The 20,842-nt window shown below is 33.8% G+C and overlaps 2 protein-coding genes across 3 annotated transcripts; one reads left to right on the top strand and one right to left on the bottom strand.

Moving 5' to 3' along the window:
- Positions 1 to 1,914: 1,914 nt before the first annotated feature.
- LOC120075612 (ER membrane protein complex subunit 1) lies at positions 1,915 to 9,618 on the top strand. The gene is made up of 12 exons (XM_039029165.1): positions 1,915 to 2,125; positions 2,621 to 2,748; positions 3,720 to 3,782; positions 4,485 to 4,606; positions 4,820 to 4,935; positions 5,034 to 5,838; positions 6,069 to 6,794; positions 7,719 to 7,940; positions 8,020 to 8,115; positions 8,207 to 8,401; positions 8,507 to 8,620; positions 9,033 to 9,618. Exons 1-12 carry the CDS (start codon positions 2,019 to 2,021, stop codon positions 9,291 to 9,293), a joined length of 2,955 nt encoding a protein of 984 aa, XP_038885093.1. The 5' UTR covers positions 1,915 to 2,018; the 3' UTR covers positions 9,294 to 9,618.
- Positions 9,619 to 13,389: 3,771 nt separating this feature from the next.
- On the bottom strand, positions 13,390 to 19,485 carry LOC120075809 (protein EMBRYONIC FLOWER 1-like). Of its 2 annotated transcripts, XM_039029483.1 has the most exons (5): positions 19,280 to 19,485; positions 18,548 to 18,740; positions 17,643 to 18,007; positions 15,825 to 17,236; positions 13,390 to 15,102 (listed from the first exon to the last, which is right to left on the bottom strand). In XM_039029483.1, exons 2-5 carry the CDS (start codon positions 18,700 to 18,702, stop codon positions 13,450 to 13,452), a joined length of 3,585 nt encoding a protein of 1,194 aa, XP_038885411.1. In that variant the 5' UTR covers positions 18,703 to 18,740; positions 19,280 to 19,485; the 3' UTR covers positions 13,390 to 13,449. The 2 variants fall into 2 exon arrangements, with proteins under 2 accessions (XP_038885411.1, XP_038885412.1); XM_039029484.1 differs by lacking the exon at positions 19,280 to 19,485 and having other exon boundaries at positions 17,643 to 17,874; positions 18,548 to 18,674.
- Positions 19,486 to 20,842: the final 1,357 nt, after the last annotated feature.

Below are 20,842 nucleotides of genomic sequence, written 5' to 3'. Positions count from 1 at the left end.
CATAGGTAAGTAGATAAATCACTCCCTTAATGGCTAATTTCGGATCTTGAACAATGTGGCGTCACACCCTCTCTTGGTCCGAGAGGGGTTTAGTAATAATGGGACTATAATCTATTGTTCATTAGAGAGATTAGTGGTACTTAAGGAGTTGGATGGAACTACAGGGGCAAAACTATAATTTGGCCCAACTGTACTTACGAGCAATTTGTGAAAGGTCATCGTACTGTTGATTGGTTATATCCAATGGACATAGAAATATATCTGTAGTGAGGAGAGTGCAACTGTCGGTTTTTAGTGGAGTGCCCAACAGTTAAGGGATGGTGGATAGTGTGATTAAAGAGTTTATTTAATTATTCACATACCGTTGGGGCTTCAAGCTACAGGTCCATAAGGTCCCCTTGGTAGCTCAAAAAGATTTAGTTGAGAATTAGTTTTTGGGTTAATTTGAAATGTTCAAATTAATAAGAGGGAATTTAATGATATATGATATAATTAAATTGATTCAATTATATATGATATAATTGATATAGTATATTTGATACATTATAGTTTAATTGGAGGAATGAATATTTGAATGTGATTCAAATATATATTCTATGAATAAGATTCATAGTTGTTAAATTTTATATAAATATGATTTATATTAAATCACATGAAATAGAGAAAAAGAACTATAGTTTATATTGTATATGATGCAATATTAAAACTATAGGTTATAAATATAATATGATAGGTTGGCTATCATATTTATTTATATTATTAATTATTTGATAATTAATCATCTTTTCTCTTTAACCACCTTAGTGGTAGGTTAGTTGGTTTTTTTTTTTTTTTTTTTTTTTTTTTTTTTATGGTAAATGGAATAAAAAAAAGGATTTGATTATTCCATATAAGAGTTACACGAATTGTGGAGATTCTATACGGTACACAGTGAGAGCCTATACGATAGAGCTTTTCTCTACACGATTGAAGAAAACTCTATGCGATAGTGTGTTAAACCACAAACTCCATCCTAACCAAAATAGCCAGAGTCCACCACTCTTAGGTTCTCACCCCGAGAATACCAAGGTCACCAAGTGGTAATGTCCTTCCTCTTTTGGTTCAAGTTCTTGTTGCTGTTTGGAGTGTTTGTGATTGTTCGAAGTGCTCGTGACGGTTTGAGGGATTTTCGTGAAGAAGACTTCCTCAAAGGTATAATCACTTGAATTTTGTTTCTTATTAGAAAGCATGCTGTAATTGTTCTTAGAATGCATAATCTAGAATGCATAATCGGGTTGTTTATTGTAAATATTGTTTTCAATTGAAATGGAATTTGGACGATCAACTTCCGTTCATAGGTTAACGAGATTCTTCAGGTGGGCCAAACAATGAGTTGGTATATTATACCAAAAGATTGTTTGGATTTTATTTAATAACACCCATAATGTAAGATTTGGGGAGATCACATAAAATATAAGATTTGGAGAGATCACATAAAAAATTAGCAAATCTCGATGCCTAATGTATCAAAAAAGCTCAATCGATAAGTTAGGAAAAGTTGTTTTTTTTAACTAATTTTTGGTGGTTGATCTCGCCAATTTATTTTTATGAATTTTCAAAAAACATATTAATTTTGTAAGATAAAAACTTAAATGTGCGATTTATGATAAAGAGAGATTTCAAGCCCTTGTGAATGGAGTTGCTTGAACAGACAATAGACACTAATACAATTGCAAAATAGATGTCTATTAGATAAAGAGTGGTACACCATTAAAGATTTGAATCTACAACTTTTTTGTTTCCTCTTTTTTTTTTTTAAGAATTAAAACTACAACCTTATGAACTAAAACAAACTTATTATCAAATAAGTTTTTCGAAAAATAAAATTGGAAAAAGAAAAAGAAATCTCCTTATATAAGTCTAGTGCCGGCTTAAATATATCTAAAACAGATTATTAGAATCGTCGTTCGAGCGAGCTCCTCGTTATTCCCAGATCTCTCTCTGTCACTCACTGCGAGAAGGGCAGAGTTGAAGTCGCCATGGTTTTGGCGATCAAGGTTTCTCTTCTTCTTCTCCTTACATTATTTGCCTCATTCGCCAACTATGGATTTTCGCTTTACGAAGATCAGGTTGGACTCATGGATTGGTGAGTTGCCCTCTCTTGAGCTCTCCTTCCTCAGCTGTTCTTGGTTGCCTAGAGGAATTTGTGGAAACGATTAGATTAGAGAATTACTCATCCATTTAGATATACCTCATGCTTGAGCTGCTAGAATAGTTTATTTATTTGTTTCTTTATAGATTTGTGTGTATGCATATGCAGAGTAATTGGGTTTCTTTGAATTCATTCGAGCAGGCTCCTCGTTTGGATTCACTTATTTATTTATACTTCTCTTCTAAATTTTCCATCAGTATGTCAAAAATAGAAAACTAAGGGAGACCGGGTTTATGTTGTAAATCTAGTTTGTGCCTCATTGATTCTATTTTGACTTTAATACTGCACGTGATGAACTTGGAATGTCTTTCATCAATTTCGTATTATCAAGAAACTAGTTTCCCTTTAACTTTTAGTTGAATTTTAATAGCTTTTAACTGGTAATCCATTCAATTTGTTAAAGATAAAGAGCTCATCCGTCGATTGCAGGCGTCAGCAGTACTTGGGGAAGGCGAAGCATGCTTTGTTCCATTCTTCAAAATCAGGGCGAAAGCGTGTAGTAGTATCCACAGAAGAGAATGTAATTGCATCACTTGATCTTCGGCATGGCGAGATTTGTGAGCTCAACATTCCTTTAACATTTTTTTTTACTGGGTTAACCAATAACAAAATGAATTTAAAGAGAATGTAATTGCATCACTTGATCTTTGGCATGGCGAGATTTGTGAGCTCAGCATTCCTTTAGCATTTTTTTTCCTTACGGAGTTAACCAATAACAAGATGACTTTGGAAGTTGAATCGAAATTGTTTTGTTTCCTGGGGGGGGGACGGGGGTGGTGGAACTGTTTAATCCTTCCAGATAATGAGCAAAGGCAATCATTCTGATTCTATCAATCGATGCTCCTGTTATAGCCCATAGTATTTGGGAGGATGGGAACCAATTATGTAACTTCCAAGTCAAGAAGGCAAGTTTTTACGTGTGAACAGTTTGGAGGTGTTTGGGGCAAGGAATTAGTTATTATAGTCCTAGGTTATGATAGTTGAGTTATAATAGTTTGTGTTTGAGGTGTAGATTATTTTAGTTTGGATTATAATAGTATGTGTTTGGGATGTAAACTATTTTAGTTTGAGAAGAAAATAGTAAACACTGTAGCAAATAATAAAAAAATGATGAAGGTAAAATAGTAAAAACCATAACAAATGAGGATTTTGAATTAGTGTTGACTTTAACTAATTTGGGAATACAAAATAGTATTTACTATAGTAAGATGTGGTTATTATAGTTTTAGCCTTTAGGATAATCCTTATCCCAAACACACCCTTTATGTTTTATTAACCTACCCCTACCTGTAACAACAACTGTTATAAACGAAAATTAACACAATGAAATTCCATTTTTCTTACAAAGATTTGGATAATCCAATTATTTGAAATGATTCATGTACTGACCAGGTTGTAGAAAGAGTACGATGATGCTTCTGATACTAAATGATCAATGAATATTGATAGCGGTGTTGGTGGCTTTTAATTTGAAAATAGTTCATTTGAATTTTATTTGAAGTCTTACTTTCTAATTGTATCTGTGCAGTTTGGAGACATGTCCTCGGCCCCAATGATTCCATTGATGGAATTGAGTTCGTTCTTGGAAAATGTAATGCCGTCACAAACACATATATTTTATCTGTAGAATAATTCTCCAGAGCACTTTTTCTGCCATTATGAACATTTATTTGAATTGCTTATTGTGTGCAAAGGAAATTCCTCTTGGAGTTTTTATTAAAAGTATGTGAACATGCTGATTCTTTTGCATGCTACCTCTATTTTTATTTTTCATTTGTCTGCTTAAATTATTGTTATTCTGCTACTGTGTTCCATGCTTGTGACAATCAGCCCGTGTAGATTTTTGTAGTTGTTTTTCCCGCTATAAAAATGATTGTTTCATGTCATCTTATGATTTCTTAGCTGACCTGCATTTGTAGATCTTAAATCTTACTGTCTAGTCCTCTGGCTCTATACTTACCCTTGATTCTAGTGTCCTCTGCAGTGCATGAATTTTCTTATACTGTTTCACCTAAATTCTTCCTCGAGGTGGAGTGAATGGATTAAACTTGGAATCCCTTTGTCACAGCATGATTATTCTTGTAAAAAGAATGTTACTCTTTGATGGTTGATCCATCATTATTGAACAATAGCACAAATGTGGGGTACACTTAGTTCTTTCTATCTGTTGTCAATAATAAATACCAATTAAGCTTGCATTTGCTCCTTTATGTCTGTTGAAATACCAATTAAGCATTACAATGCAACTTTTAGCTTTAGTATAATTGTTGAACGTTTAATGATATAATTTCAGATGTTGTTTCCCTTTCGTCGGAGGGGAATTTTTTAAGAGCATGGAACCTTCCTGATGGTCAGATGGTGTGGGAGTCTGTTCTTCAGGGCACCAATCCATCAAAGTCACTTCTGTTGGTTCCAGTAAGTGGATATCACCTAAGGATTTGATTTTTTATTTGCTGCTTCTAGTTGGTATGCATTGATTCTCTTCCCTATTGAACAAAATGTTGTATTTCCTGAATTTGGCTCCCTTTCATACAAGTATCTCTAGTGGATCAACTGGTGCTAAATTAATTTCTTCTACACTTTTTTCTATAGTAACTATTTAATTAATTCAAGACATAAAATTTGCAGAAAAGTTTGAAAGCCAACCAGGAGACTGTGATTCTAGTTTCCAGTAGAAGTTGTCTGCATGCTGTTTCCTCCCTAGACGGTGAGGTTATTTGGAGAATTGACCTAACAGAGGACAGGTATTTCAAATGTGGTGTTGGTGCTAGATTTTATATTATTTTGAAAAATGAAAATCATAGTGCCACTGATATCATTATTGATTTTATCACTGTTTCAGTGTAGAAATTCAAAACATTCACCTTCACGACAATGATATCATTTATGCTGTGGGATTTTCAAGTCCAACCCAATTTGATCTGTTTCAAATAAATGTTAAGAGTGGAGAGTTGCTGAAGCACCGTACGGCAACAGTTTCTGGTGGCTTTTCTGGAGCATTAGTATCAGTTTCTGATGATGTGCTTGTGACCTTGGATGCTGCTAGGTCAAATCTAATTATAATAAACCTTAAGAACGGTGAAATTAGGATTCTAAAGTCGCCTATTGCGCATCTTGGTGATGAATTTTCTGGGTCAGTGGAAATAGTGCCTTCAAAGCTTTCAGGGTTACTTGCTGTTAAAATTAATTCTCTTTTAACATTAGTTCGAGTAAAAGGTGAAGGTGAGTTGGAGGTGGTGGATAAAATTCCCGGTCAAGCAACTGTAAGTGATTCTCTCTTAGTTTCAGAGAGCCAGCATGCAGCTGCTTTAGCTCATCATGAGGGAAATCATATGCATCTAACTGTCAAGCTTATTGATAACTGGAGTAGTAATTTTATTGAGGAAAATATAGTAATCGATAACCAAAGAGGGTCTGTACTGAAGGTTTTTCTAAATTCCTACATTCGGATGGATAGGTCTTATGGTTTCAGGGCTCTTTTTGTTATGGAGGACCATTCACTGTTGTTAGTACAGCAAGGTGAAATTGTGTGGAGTAGGGAAGATGGCCTTGCCTCTATCGTAAATGTTGTGACATCTGAACTGCCTGTTGAAAAAAAAGGTGTTTCTATAGCAAAGGTGGAGAACAATCTCATTGAATGGCTACAGGTATGCAACTCTTTCAAAACTGTATGAATTAAATTTAAGTGATCATGTTTTCTAACTTCTAAGTTTAAAATCATTATTATATACATTCTCAGACTATTTGGTGACTGTTACTTGGTAGCCTCTAGTTTGAATATTTTATTATTTTTCTTGCTCTGGTTAGTTGTTTAAAAACGAAATGGTGGTATCTCTTTATATTTTCCTCTCTGACAAGTTGTCCTTGTTTCTAAAAGGGACATCTGCTGAAACTCAAGGGAACTTTAATGATTGCAAGCCCTGAGGATGTGGTAGCCATTCAAAATATGAGGTTAAAGAGTTCTGACAAAAGCAAAATGAGTAGGGACCACAATGGATTCCGGAAACTGCTGATTGTTCTAACTAAATCAGGAAAACTCTTTGCCTTGCACTCTGGAGACGGCCATGTCGTATGGTCTCGATTACTGCAACCTTCCCATAAATCAGAAGCTTGTGCTCCAAGATGGCTCAATATTTATCAATGGCAAGACCCCCATCATCGTGCCTTGGATGAGAATCCATCCATACTTGTTGTAGGTCGTTGTGGACAAAGTATGGATGGGCCAGGTTTGCTTTCATTCGTTGACACTTATACGGGGAGGGAGATTAGTTCATCGAGCCAGATTCACTCAGTTGTAAAAGTTATTCCACTTCCATTTACTGATTCAACAGAACAGCGCCTCCATATTTTAATAGATGCTGAGAGTCGTGCTCATTTGTATCCACAAACTTCTGAAGCTATTGGTATTCTGCAATCCGAATTTTCAAACATATACTGGTATTCAGTTGTGGCTGACAGTGGCATCATTAAAGGGCACGCATTAAAGAGAAACTGTGTTGATGTAGTGGACGACTACTGCTTTGAGAGCCAGGATGTATGGTTAATTATGCTTCCATCGGATTCAGAGAAAATCGTTGCGACTGCTACAAGAAAATTGAATGAGGTAAGATACTTCACTTTTGTGGGTTAGTCTTGACTTTTTTTTTTGTTTGATCTATTTACCTTACATTCATTTTGTTAATATGTTTTAAAAAGTTCTATAATTACTTTGGGTGGCGTTTTTCCATTCAAATTAATGGTTGAGTTTCTTATACGGATCGATTTTGATGGGGGAAAGAGTGAGGATTATAAATTAGTATTAGACACCCTTTTATTTGTTTCCTAAATTTCAACGATGTGTGAAATTAGATTTACTTGTTGCCTCTGTGGTTTTTCAATGGAGAATTTGTAATATGTCAACCCTAACAGTTATTATTATTAGGGAAACTTGCAAAAGGATTTTAGGGTTTTTACTACAATCCCACACTTAAAACTTTCAATTAGATATCAACTAAACAAAATTTTATAATCAAGCCTCTTGAATATTGCAAAATGTACATACTACCAATGAATTATTGGGTTTGTTACAAAAGTTTCTTTTTCCTGCATATGCTTATTAATTAGTTTGATTGAAAGACTAATTTCCAGTTGTCATTTTAATCACATTCATTCACTGGGCAATGTGTCATTTCATTATTCACCACTTACAAACTATGTGGGATAAACATACTCTAGGAGTTTAACCTCCAAAAGTGAGTTCCCGAGAAACGTAGACAATAAAAAGATTAAACTAGAAGGGATTAATAAATAGTTCATGATTTTTCTACTGAGTTCCTCATTTTAATGCAATTTTATTAACAAGGAAACAACCGAACTCATGAAACTCACTTAACGACCAATCTAATTGACATTACTACAATTGATCTTGTGTGTTGCTTGTTCTCTTGTATTGAGAAAATCCACTATAATGTATTGTGGCGAGTTTGTTGAAGTGTTTAAATACCTCTCAGTCCTTTTAGCAAATGTTTATGTAATTTTTATGTTCTAGGTGGTTCATACGCAAGCAAAGGTTGTAGCAGACCAAGATGTGATGTATAAATATATATCAAAAAATCTGCTCTTCTTGGCAACTGTTGCACCAAAAAGCAGTGGTGAAATTGGAACTACAACCCCCGAGGATTCCTGGTTGGTTGTATATCTTATTGATATTGTAAATGGTCGTATATTACATAGAATGACCCATCATGGTTCAACGGGTCCAGTCCATGCTGTGAGTTATCCAATCTATTCGTGCGCTTCTTCCATCGTGGACCGATTCAATTTTTCTCATATATTTATATGTTATGTAGGTATTTAGTGAGAATTGGGTTGTCTATCACTACTTCAATCTTAAAGCGCACAGATACGAGATGTCAGTTGTCGAAATTTATGATCAATCTCGTGCGGTATGTGAATGTGTTATTCAGATCTTTATGCTATATTACATGATTTTCACTCCATGTACACTAACATTACACGAGTCAATTTATCTTGCAGGACAATATTGATGTTTGGAAGCTTATTATTGGAAAGCATAACCTGACTTCACCAATTTCTTCATATTCTCGACCTGAAATTTTGGCTAAATCACAATCCTACTTTTTCACTCATTCTGTGAAAGCAATATCAGTTACCTCAACATCTAAGGGTATAACATCAAAGCAGCTACTGATTGGTACAATGAACGATCAGGTTGACTTCTGTATTACTTAATTGCTTAGTCTTTGTTCCCCATTTGGATTATTTTTATCTTATGGAAACCTATTTGCGGGTTGTGTTAAATGTGAGTTGTTGCAGATTTTGGCACTTGACAAACGTTACTTGGATCCTCGACGATCTATCAACCCCTCGCAAGCTGAGAGAGAAGAAGGCGTAATACCTCTTACTGATTCCTTGCCTATCATTCCTCAGGTGTTTGTCTTACATTTGCCTCCCTACAAAAATTTGTTTCTTGCGGTTTTTCTTTTCATCATTGAAACAACAAATAAATTGGCGATCTAACTTTTGGCAATAGTTTATGTGATTTGAAATCATGGGAATGCCAAATACTTACCAATTCAATTATTGAGAGTGATGAGATAATGCTAAATTCACAAACTACCGTTAGAATCAGTAAACTGGCATTAGGATATTAGGGTTTTAACTTGAAAGTAGAAATAATTGAATTCACAAAATCGTTGGAAGTCTCTGCCTTTGACGCCAATATGGACTAGTCATGATAGTTTGTAGAAAGTTTGTGTTTGGACTGGAGGACTTCATTGGAGTAATACCTCTCTTATTTAAGCTGACACCATTATTTTTGAACTCGGTTGTGTTTGTGCAGACCTATGTGACACATGCACTTCAAGTTGAAGGTCTTCGAGGCATCGTGACTATACCAGCCAAGTTGGAGTCGACAACTCTTGCATTTGCATACGGAGTTGATCTCTTCTTTACCAGGATTACACCCTCAAGGACATATGATTCGCTAACTGAAGATTTCAGCTATGCGCTACTTCTCATAACTATTGTTGCTCTTGTGATAGCCATCTTTGCAACATGGGTTTTATCTGAGAGGAAAGAGCTACAAGATAAGTGGAAGTGATCTCCAGTTCTGTTTACTACAAGTCCTAACACATTCCTGGATTGCTCCTTCTCTCTTTCCCTCTCAAAGAAACTAATTTTCATTTCAGGATAGTTTACAAATTCTCCATGTACCTCTTATTTTAGGCATGCCGAGCTTTAGTCATCCTTCCAAAGTTCATCATCATTATTTTTGCTTAGATTTTTACCTTTTAATTGCTTCGCTCATAGGTGAACAGTGTCTTGCTAGTTTCATACCTTCCGATTTTACGTTTGCTTTTGTAATAACATATTTTGACTGACCGTTTCAGGTGATGAAAGTTCAATTTTTGGAATTCATCTCGATCCATATAAGCCTTTACTTGTTTTAATTTACGTCAATTAAATTTTGGCATATATTCCATTGTATCAATTTAAACTTTGAATTAGTCCTAATATTAATTTAAATCTTAAATTTTTACAAGTGTATCAATTGGTTTATTTGATTTTTGGTTAAAATTTATACTCCTAAACTTTAAGAGTTAAATTAATAACTTTCATAAGTATATTAATTTACACTATCTTTTAGATTTTGTGTTTTGACTAATATAATGTGAAACTTAAAATTTGAGCCTAAACTCATAAATTTTTATAAGCTAATTTAGGCTCTTTATTACAAGACTTCTTCAAATGCAGGTTTAACAAAATGGATGTCAGAATAAATGCAGGAACAATTTACAAAGAAAATTATTTATGAAAGTGTAGGAGTTTAATTGGTAAATTATAGATATAATGTAAGGTTATAAGTTAATATATTTATAAAAGTTGAGGTTTAAATTGATACAACTATTAGTTCATTGCTTAATTTTATTTAATATGATTTCCTTAATTTTATTTAATATAACTCCTAAAATTTAGTGGTAAAAATCGATAATAATAATAATAATAATTTCAAATCTAATAGATGAATAGATCAATAAAGGACCGATTAAAAATTGCCGAGGATGGCCGTGATAGATATTTCTAAATAAAAATAAATTAATTAATTAAATAGAGATATACTTGAAATTTCGTAATTAAACTTGTAATCCTAATCATTTAATAAAATTGAAAATAATAATAATAATAAACCGTTTTCGGTCCATTCACTCTCCAGCCTCCACCTTCGTTGTAAAGATAAACCCCACATGAAATTCTTTAGCCATCAAAGGACAAAGGGTGTTATCAAATAAAATCCAGACGATCTTTTAATATTAATTTTTCGATTATAATTAGTTAAGTTTCATAAAAAAATATATTAACTTCTCATAATAAAAAGTTCAAATAAAAGTAAATGGATTTCATTAACAAAGTTTTAAGAATGTATAGTTTTGTTAGTTTGAAGTTCTCTCTTTTTTTAAGAAGAAATAGAAGCATTGTTTACGCCACTAGGGCAAAATCAATACAATCTAAAAAAGCCAAATCTCTCAGCCAACCAGGAAAGGACCCAATCCAAATGCCAGGATTTAGTGTTTTTTGCAACACAGTCGGCTAAATCATTTGAAGATCTTTTTACAAAGCAAAAGGAACAAAGATTAAACTCTAACGCAAGATCCCAGATTTTAGAGAGCCAGCAAACACCTTCATTCATTGAAGAGAAACTCTATTGATTAGGTTCACGGCTAGAAGACAATCAGATTCCACTATAATGTGGGAGATCTTGCATCTTTTTGCTAACGAAGGCCATCAATGATAGCTAATAGTTTGAAGTTGAAGGAAGGGGGAAAAATGAATTTGGAGATATTTCTTGTTTTATTGAAATTTCTCATATTTTTGGAATGTTCTTTCAGTTTTGGAAACAAGAAACAGGAAACGTTATCAAGCAAACTCGTTCCTTAAAAAATAAAAAACAAAAACAGAAAACAAGAAACGGGAACATTATTAAATGGATCCTAGTTCCTCTAATTTTTTATTATTTTTTTTTTATTATTGTATGTATACATGTGTGTAATTATTTAATTGTGTAACTAACATTTAAAAATTTCTTCGCATCCGCTAACACAACTAATTGATATATTATACATCTAACCCAAAAGCTAGATATTGAAATCTTCATCCCAAGATATTTAATTAAAAATAAACATGGTGCAATCATATCAACACTAATGTACCGAATCACATCAAAACTCTTTAATTAAGCATGAAATAGAGCAATAATGGGAAAAATCTCTTCAAAATATCAAACTTTCAACGTTCAACAAGTGAGTCAATAAGAGTTTAGCTCAACTGACATCTGTATGTGCTGAGAACCTAGAGATTCGTGGTTCAAATCCCTCCACCCCATTGTATTTAAAAAAAAAACATTCAACGAGTTACATTAATATCATGAGGTGATTGATTATGTAACCACTTTAAACAATATAATTTATATATTTGATGTGATTGATATATTTCATATTAGATATATAAGTTATATTGATGATATACTTCAATTTAAGTATATGAATTATATTAATGATATACCTAATACAAATATATCAGGTATGTACACTTTATATTAGGTAACTAATATTTTGTATTATGTACTTCACTAAAACCTAAAATAATGAAGGCAAAATCACCGTAACAAAGAATGAAAATCTGATTTCAAACATCTTATCATATTTGCAAGATTTATATGTTGCCAGATTTGTATATATTTTTACTACTCATTACAAATCTCCGGTAAATAAGCGAAATGTTTATTCATTAGTGTTGATATGCTTGCACTACATTTATTTTTAATTTAATATCTTGGAATGAAGATTTCAATATCTAGTCATACGCACACACGCATGCACACACAAATGTTCATTTATCTTACTTATTACAAGAGGGCGATCCTTAAGCTCTAGGAAAAAAGAAATGATAACTTATTTCTTTATTTAAATTGTGTGAAGATTCGTATTCGTTAATTTGGTACAATTAATGAATTTTGTAAATTACTAACAAAATAAAATTAAAAAGAAATGATCGAATATTAGCTAAAATGAACGTATAACATCAATTATTTGCCATCGAATAATAATATATACATGCAATGCTACCACATATATACATACATAAATACATGGATGTATCACGTATGTATATATATTCATGCTGAGAATTTTTGTATCTGATTTGTTGGTTTTTAGACATCCAATTAGATCAATTTTAGTTTTTGAAGATAACATAGAAAGGGAAAAATTAAAAAAAAAAAAACTATGGTTTTTGCCTCCTAAAATTCCAAGACTCAGTCGTACAACCTATAGAACAAATCCTATTCAAGTAAGGTCATAAAAAATCATAAAAAATTATGGTTTTTGTCGCTAAAATTTCATATTGAATTTGACATAAACTTGTGGTGGAAGCAATTTGAATTAAATTGACTATTGGATTCGAGAATCTATGATTTTAAACTTTGATTGAGAGTCTATTCAGAAATAAACCATTTATTTCAAACTTTGAAAATTCATTTAGAAAAAAAAATCTTTTTAAAGCCAAAATTTCAAGCAGTCTTCCCTCATAGCCCATGAAAAGACCTTTTATCTTATTCCTAAGGATGGTTAAATTGACAGAAATTGGCTTTTCATTGTTATTCATCTTTAGAAAAACTGTAAATGTCCAAACATTCTTCATTATCAATCAAGCCAAGGAGAGGGCTGAGATAGACCAAGCCCTAAAATTCAAGTACAAACTGAACCATTCATCAATAGAAACCAGCTTATTAGTAAATTCTTTTGAGTTTTGTTTGTCAAAATACTAGCACTTAAATGCTGATAATTTAGCAGAGACCAAAAAGTTGGTGCAAGCCTTTCAATGGCATTGTTCATGGCGCTATAATGATATGGAATACAACAATTTACAGCATTACCTTTGGAATATGAATGCTTCATATACATAGTACTGAGAATTTTAAGATCTGTACACCGACCTTTTCTTGCGCTAAGCACGACTTTTTGTATGCAGCTTCGATTCCATGTGATCCTTCAAAATATTGGATTAAGGAATAGCGCCCTTGGGTGATGATCAAGGATTTTTCTGAAAGAAACAAGAGAGTATCTTTGACAAATGCTTGAGGCTTACTTTATAAAGTTAATCATGTGGTTCGAGAATAGTAGAAGGTTTCAAGTCAATACCAGAAGGAATTGCACAAGATTTATGTGTCGATTCGGTCCATGTAGTTTTTCGATATCATGCTACACGATCCTCTGCTGTTTGTACCGATCATTGAAACAAATAGAGCTAGATCTGTTCTTAGAAAAAAGAGTTCTTCCAAAATTGAATTCTTCAGCTCCAATCATGTATATATTTCCTGCTTCAGGCAAGCTAAAGTCAGCAGGATTTTTGTTGACACTACATATTTCAGTCTCAGAAGTGCTTTTCTTGTTTTGCAGAGTTCTAGTATGAGCTACCAATTTGCATTCCTCAGAGCTTCTTTCAATGTGATGCACCAACAACACTTCGGAATTAGTTGCATTTACCACACCTTTCTCTATACCATTAACAGGAAATGCTCTATCATCAGTGCGCAGATCACCACTTCTGAACTGAGACTTCGATAGTGTTTGGTCTTTACTCCACGAAGATGGATCTGAGCATTTCATTTTTGCTCCATATTGAGGCCTAAAGACAGCCTGGCCGGAAAAATTGGAATTGGTTCCAAATCCTCTAATATTCTGGAATGTACTAGCAGATGCATTGGTTGCTGAAATACAAACTTCGTCATGGAAAGCAGATGAAAATTGGTTTATGTCCTGGATGGTCTTATTGAAACAAATGTTCGTTGTGGAAAATTCTTTAGCTTTTCGAGGACGAGGAACAGGAGATTTCTTGGATGACTTATGCTTCTCACCTGCAGTCATGGGTGCATTAGATTGCATTCTGGCGTCCATGAGGCTAAGCAAGTGCATCGCCGATATGGTTTCGTTAGAGTACAACTCCAATGAACCAACTGGATTATGGTGAAGCTCAGCCACATTAGGACAGTGACAAAATGAACTCTCTGCAAATCTCTGGCCGTATGCTTCAGAATTGTTGTTATGCCTACCATGCCTTTCTAGGTTGGTATGGTGATGAATATGATGATTCTGTGCATTTGTGTTTCCCATCTGAAATGATCTCGGACTTGAGATTTTCCTGCTGTTGGTCGAATGAGCTGGAAATTTCTGATATCCATTGGACAGATGATCTGGCATCAAAGAAGAAGAAGACCATACGTAAGCTGCTTCTATATTCTGTTCTGAAACAGGTAAATGATCCATGCATCCTTCAGAAGATTGTACTTTGGAGTTGTAGAGACCTTCCACTGTAATTCCGTTACATTTTCTAATCTCAGTACAACTTTTTCTTTTAGATCCAATGGAAGAATATTGAATACCATTTGATGGCTCCACTAGAGAATGAATTGAACCATTACACCCGAGCATATGATTCTGCTGCGGATGGTTTGTATCAAAGTGAGATTCCCTAATATTTGAGAAATAATCTGCTGACTTCTGTTTCCTGGTTTCCACAACTTTTCCTCCATTCCTTGCCTGAGCATTTTGTTGAAGATTTTCAGGCTTTTGTAATAATTCTCTCCCATTTCTGTATACATCGCCGTAATTATTCACTTGAACAGCCCTTGAGAATTTGCCTGTTTCTGAAACGTGTTTATTATTATTCTCGGCATCAGGAAGACGTCTTTCATACTGATTCTTTGCCATTAGTTCGACGATTTCCATGGGGATGTCGTCGGAAGTCCCATGATCAGATGCCTGGTCCATTTTTTGGTTAATCTGTCTCTTATTTAGGGCCAAAGGTTCCTGAGCTTCAATAGTTCTTTTCCCATTGCCTCTTCTGTATAAATCCTGTTCATAAATTTCAAGGAAGAATTGGAATTCTGTGAAGCACTCATCATAGACTACGGGCATACGCACAAAATGAAAAAAAAAAAAAGAAAAAAATGGGGGAATGTTTCATAGTTCAGCTCAAAGTAATCTCAGCTCATTAAATAGCACACCCAACACAAACTCAATAAAAATAATGAATGGAGATTCTTCTTGTACAAGTTGAAAACAAATCGAGTTCTTCACTTCTTGTTGACTCCAGAGAAAAGATATTTTCACTCTCTCCTTTTCTTGGAGGTGTGGGAGAGCTAAGGAGGCGAGGACCAGTACTGGATTATCACTTCCTTAGAGGTATGGCTGTGCCATTTCGTGGATAAGAATTCATGACAGTTAATTCAATAATGACGTTTATTTTACAAAATCAACAGGTATGTATTTAATACAAACAGACACCAAATCCAGCTTCCAAAGCTGATCTACTTTGCATGTTAAATGTACTTGCTTTATAGACTTCACACATATATGATATATGTTCAAATAGTTCAAATAGTTCAAATTATGCAGACATTTCCCAAATCAAAGAAAGTCAAGACAGGTTGAATTTCCCAATACTGATAATGCAATTACCTTTAGTATATTTACGATTGTATGAAAGAAATCTGATGCATGTTCATTATAATTTATGGCGAAGTCTTTTTCTTTTTCTTTCCTTCGGCAAAAACCATAAAAATTGAAGAATATACCTTATTCTGCAGCTGCGACCAACTATTATCTGTGTGAGGATCTGCATTTTGTCTTGGAAGAGGCATTCTCAAGTTGGCCATTTTACTGTTCAGCACACTACGCACTCCTTGTCCATAAAATACATCTGAAGCTTGATGAGGGTGATTTGGATATCCAAGATTACTCGTTTCAATATTAATCCTTACTTTGGAAGTGTCCTCTAGCTCAGGCAAAAAAGTGGCCAGCTCGTTTTCTCCTCGATGATGGATTCCTTTGTGGTCCCTTTGTGGCTCTGAATAGTTATTATGAGAAGGATGCAATTCTCTTTCATTGTTTCTGTAACTTGGAAGAGGATTAGCTACAGACCTACTTTTCATGGTTTCCACATCTTTCTGTGTAACTGATCCCCTCCAAAGCATTCCATTGTTCCATGCAAATACATTAGTGGGCCCTTCAAAAATCACAGGCTCCTTGCTTGAATTTGGGTTCTTAGATGTGCCAGATTTAGATTCCATGGCATTCAATGATGTTGAGTGTGGAGTTCTGCTAGAAAAATCATTGTGATATGCTAAGATAGCAGCACTATCCACAGCAACCTCACTTCTATTTTCGGTTATTGCCTGAACTTCACATTGATCTTTAACTTTAGATGGCACTAAGGGCACGGAGTATGGATCAACCACTGGAAACTTTTTACTTTTTTTCCTTCTTAAACTATTGTTTCCATCCATTTTGTAGCTGCTCCAAGGGCCTTTCATGGTCTGTTTTATTCCTGAATGAGCATTTTCATTTCCTAAACTAGAAACAGAGCTTTCTATCTGCCCCCTCCATGTTTGAATTTTCTTATCCACACTGGAAGAAGAGGGAATCTCCTGATGCCTACACTTTCCATTCCGAGGCAACCTTCTTTCCCGTCTATGATCTGAATGCCAAACATCTTCCTCTATAGTTACCTGACATTTGGGAGCATACCTCACATCTGCCTGCACAGATGCCTCAGGAGACCCATCGGATGGAGAACTTTCGACATGTTTAGCTATCATATTTCCATTGTCTCCTAGCAAATCAGTCAATAGACGAACCTTTGGGGTTCTTCGACGATGTAACTTTCCTAGATGACAATGATGAGGACTGTTTCCAACTGTTTCAGCACTTTCAGATAATGAATCCGTGCTTTGGTTTGATTCCATGGACGCATCTCCATTTTCTTGAAATGTAACAGTATAATGTCCTCGGGGTACGTCTACCGTACTGTCATTCTCTGATACCAAGGTTAATTGTCCATTAAGACGATCTGCATGAGTTTGTTTTCCATCCTGAAGTGCTGCAGGGCTTTCCTCAGTTGCTTTGGGAATGAGCTTTCCACTAACAGGCTCAATCTCAGTAACTCCATGACTTGCACAACCTGGCTCACTTTGTGATATAAGAGCAACTGTTTCAGATACCAAAAATAATCTGATTATGGAAAAACACAAATGCCTGATTAGGAAAAAGTACTATTAGGTACAAATGCAACATAAAAGACACATTTCACAGCATATATCGAGGAGCTATAGATTGCGATTGACTTTGCAAAGATGATATACTAGGGACAAAGGGATCCCTTGTCAAAGGGATAAACAATCTTACTAAAGTAGAATAAATACATTTTGAATCCATGAAACAATCATTAGTTAGTCCCAACAGAGCCACAAATTCTCAACATTGTGCAAATGAATAAGACACTGTGAATCATTATATCAGGAGTAGCCAAAATTCCAGTCTCATATGATGTGTACAAAACAAAGATATGCCAAAAAAATAAAAATAGAAGGGAAAAAGAAAAGGAAAAAACCTACCAGTACAGTTATCTCTATCTGCAACATCAAGTTTCTTTTCCTTCTGATCACAATTTGAGGGTTGGCGACCCGAAATAGAAGCATTATCAGCCATTGTTCTTCCATTGATTACATCTTGTTTTGGAGCTTTTGGGGAAGAATTTGAAATTTTTCCAAGGTTGTGACAGCTATCAAAGTGGAAACCTTTATCTGCAGCTTTGTCAGAACTCTCTTGCCAATGACTTTTGCCTCGCTGCGGGTTGAAACTCGGATCAAATACAGGCGGGACCAAGAGTATAGGATCATCCAACTTATGGCCATTCTCAATATCAGAAAACGGCCAACATATCTTCCAATCTTTTTTGCGCATATCAGATACATAACCACTGTTACAAGGATATAGATTCAATAATAAGGAAAACAAAAGCTGTGTGTTTCCAGTTTCCCTAAATAGGTAGCTACACCCGCACACTTAACTTGGATAAATATTCGTTGTCAAGGTCCTTATTATATGATGCATTAACACTTTGGAGTCAAGTTATGTTGAGTAGTAAAAGCAGACTTGAGTGTCACCATACAGTATTTTTTTTTTTTTTGGCATTCAACAATACATATTTAAGAATTCAAATCTCTAATCTCTTGGTCAAAATTTTAAATGTCTTTAACTAGTTAAGTTATACTTAGGTATAAAGGTCGTCAGTTTAAAAAGACATCTATTGGCTATTGCTACTTCCCCTCTCTCACAACATTTCGAGACCCCGCATCTAGGTTCGAGTTCCCTCCTTCACAATGGGAAAAAAAGAAAAAGAAAAAGTAACCCCAATTGAGCTTGCGAAACAACTACAAATAACAAGCCAACTTGAACATACATAACTCAATAATCAAGACATCTCAATCTTCTCAACATAAGTCGTAAAGACGCTTACCGGATGGAGAAAAGTTCACACTGGTCATCACATTTATGATTGGAGCTAAATAGATCAATATATATAGAGTCAATCTGAATGAATTTTCTTGCAGGCTTGGAATGAGTCCCATCATGATGATTATTCCCTTCCATCACATTAATTCTATGCATCATTTATACACAATGTCCCCCTTCAAGAAATGTAAGACTACCTATAAATATATATAGTCATACCCATCAGTTAATTATCGTGACAAACATTAACATATACCGTAAATAAAAATTAAAAAAACAAAATAAAAAAGACCTAAATCTCAGATTTGGCACATAAAATAACAGTCTCTAATACTGTAGCACGAAAGAAAACCCTAATTTTGAAACATTTGTGTTAAGAATATATATACACACATATAAATTATTAATTTCTTTTGGTTTAACGGTCATTTAACAATTTACACACTAAATATAGGACCAGGGTTTTATGACATTACAAATTTAAGAACATTTAACAAATTAACAAATCAGCAGAAATTACCAAGAGAAATATCCAAAACAATACATAAAATATCGCGATAATAAGTGAATTTAATTTTTTATTAAAATAAAAATAATAAAAACATATAGACGGTAGAAACGGAGCTGAAATTCCTAAATATTTAAGCTCAAGCTGAAACTGAAACTATGAAAATAAAAAAATAAAAATGAAACAGATGGAAATTAAAATTAAGAGTGAAAAAGAAGAAGATGTTACTGAAAGTTATCGGAAAACGGCGTCGTTCGGCGTTAGGTCGGAGCATTGTTGAAACTGTACGGCGGAATTAGACAGTCGCCGATGAAAAGAATTCAAGTTCGAAGCTCTACGAGAAATCATAGAGAGAAGGAGAGAGAAGAAAAATAAAAATAAGATAAAATTTTTTGGAATTTTAGAGAGAGAATGTTGGTGGGGATTTTATTTATTTATTGATTATTAGTATTTATTTTATTATAGTTTTTTTTTTGTTGGGAAGAAGGTTTTGCTGTAAGAAAACTGCCCATGCCGGTTGCCATGTCACTTACACAAGAGAGGTGTAGATCCAATAGGAACTAGCCACGTGGTGAGCGATGTGTAAGTTGAAAAAGAAACCCTAAAAATTAAGGAGTGTTAGTACACGCTCGGGTTGGCGAGCGTGGGGGTTCTTCTTTTTAAAATGTGCCGGTCTTATCAACCATAAAGAATGATGCCTTGGCACATAAGAGGGCTATAATTGGTTCGTGTATAACACGCGATATGGAGGCGAGTGGCTACGGAATTCAACTGTTGAAACCCTAGTTTTTTTGTTTTTTTTTCTTTTTTCTTTTCAATTAATAAAAGAGTGATTCAAAATAATAATAATAGAAAAAAAAGTGACGTCTATAAATAAATAAATGCCTAGATAGAAAATATATCGGCTCGATTATTTAACTCGAAGCTTGTTCTTTCTTTTTTTTTTTTTTCAATACATTTAACTCGAAGCTATACCAACTAAAAATTAGTGAGGTAAACATTTTTCTTTAAAGAAAACCCCTTTATTTAAAGGGAAGACTTTCCAAAAGCAATATAAACAACAAAAATGGGCGATAGCCTTATTTTGGAGGGATAACAAAAAAAATGGACAAAATTAAATGAATTTCCAAACAAGGTGTTGGATAATTAATTCTAAGAATCTAAATTCCAAAGGCAAACAAAACATTTTGTCCAGATTAATAATTCAATTTAGGATCTCTATCTAGAGACCCAAATTAAATCTTTAATTTGACTTTTGTATCTAGTAAAATTTGAGATTTTTCGATCCAATTGAGATGAAGACTAATTTTGTAAAATATTTTATATTAAATCTTTAATTGATCCAAAAATTTAATTAAACTAATAAATGAATGTAAATTTAATATTATATTGACACATTTTAACATTGTGTTTCCCTCGATAATTTTGTTGTGCCTAAGAAAGATAGGTAACGAAGTGCCCAAGAAAGTTGCTAATTTACATGATTCCCTGCATCAAATCATTATTAAATTTATGTTTTGAATATATATATATATATATATATATATATAAAATTTCCTTTGATGTAAAGTGGCTCTATCGAGTAATTTCTCATAATTTTTGGTCAAAAAAGTTTCACATAATTTAATTTTTCTTTTAAACAATTTAGCTTTAGATGTTACTTTTAATAATATTTTTTAGATTAACTGGTTAACGAGGATTATTCAAATCTATTTTATGCAATTTCTGTCCTAATTTTACTTCATTATAAAATTACTTTGATATATAGTGTATACAAATTTATATTATTCC

The sequence above is a fragment of the Benincasa hispida genome, chromosome 4, assembly GCF_009727055.1.
Source record: "Benincasa hispida cultivar B227 chromosome 4, ASM972705v1, whole genome shotgun sequence".
Classification (NCBI taxonomy): domain Eukaryota; kingdom Viridiplantae; phylum Streptophyta; class Magnoliopsida; order Cucurbitales; family Cucurbitaceae; genus Benincasa; species Benincasa hispida.
This window is presented reverse-complemented; position numbering and strand designations above follow the sequence as displayed.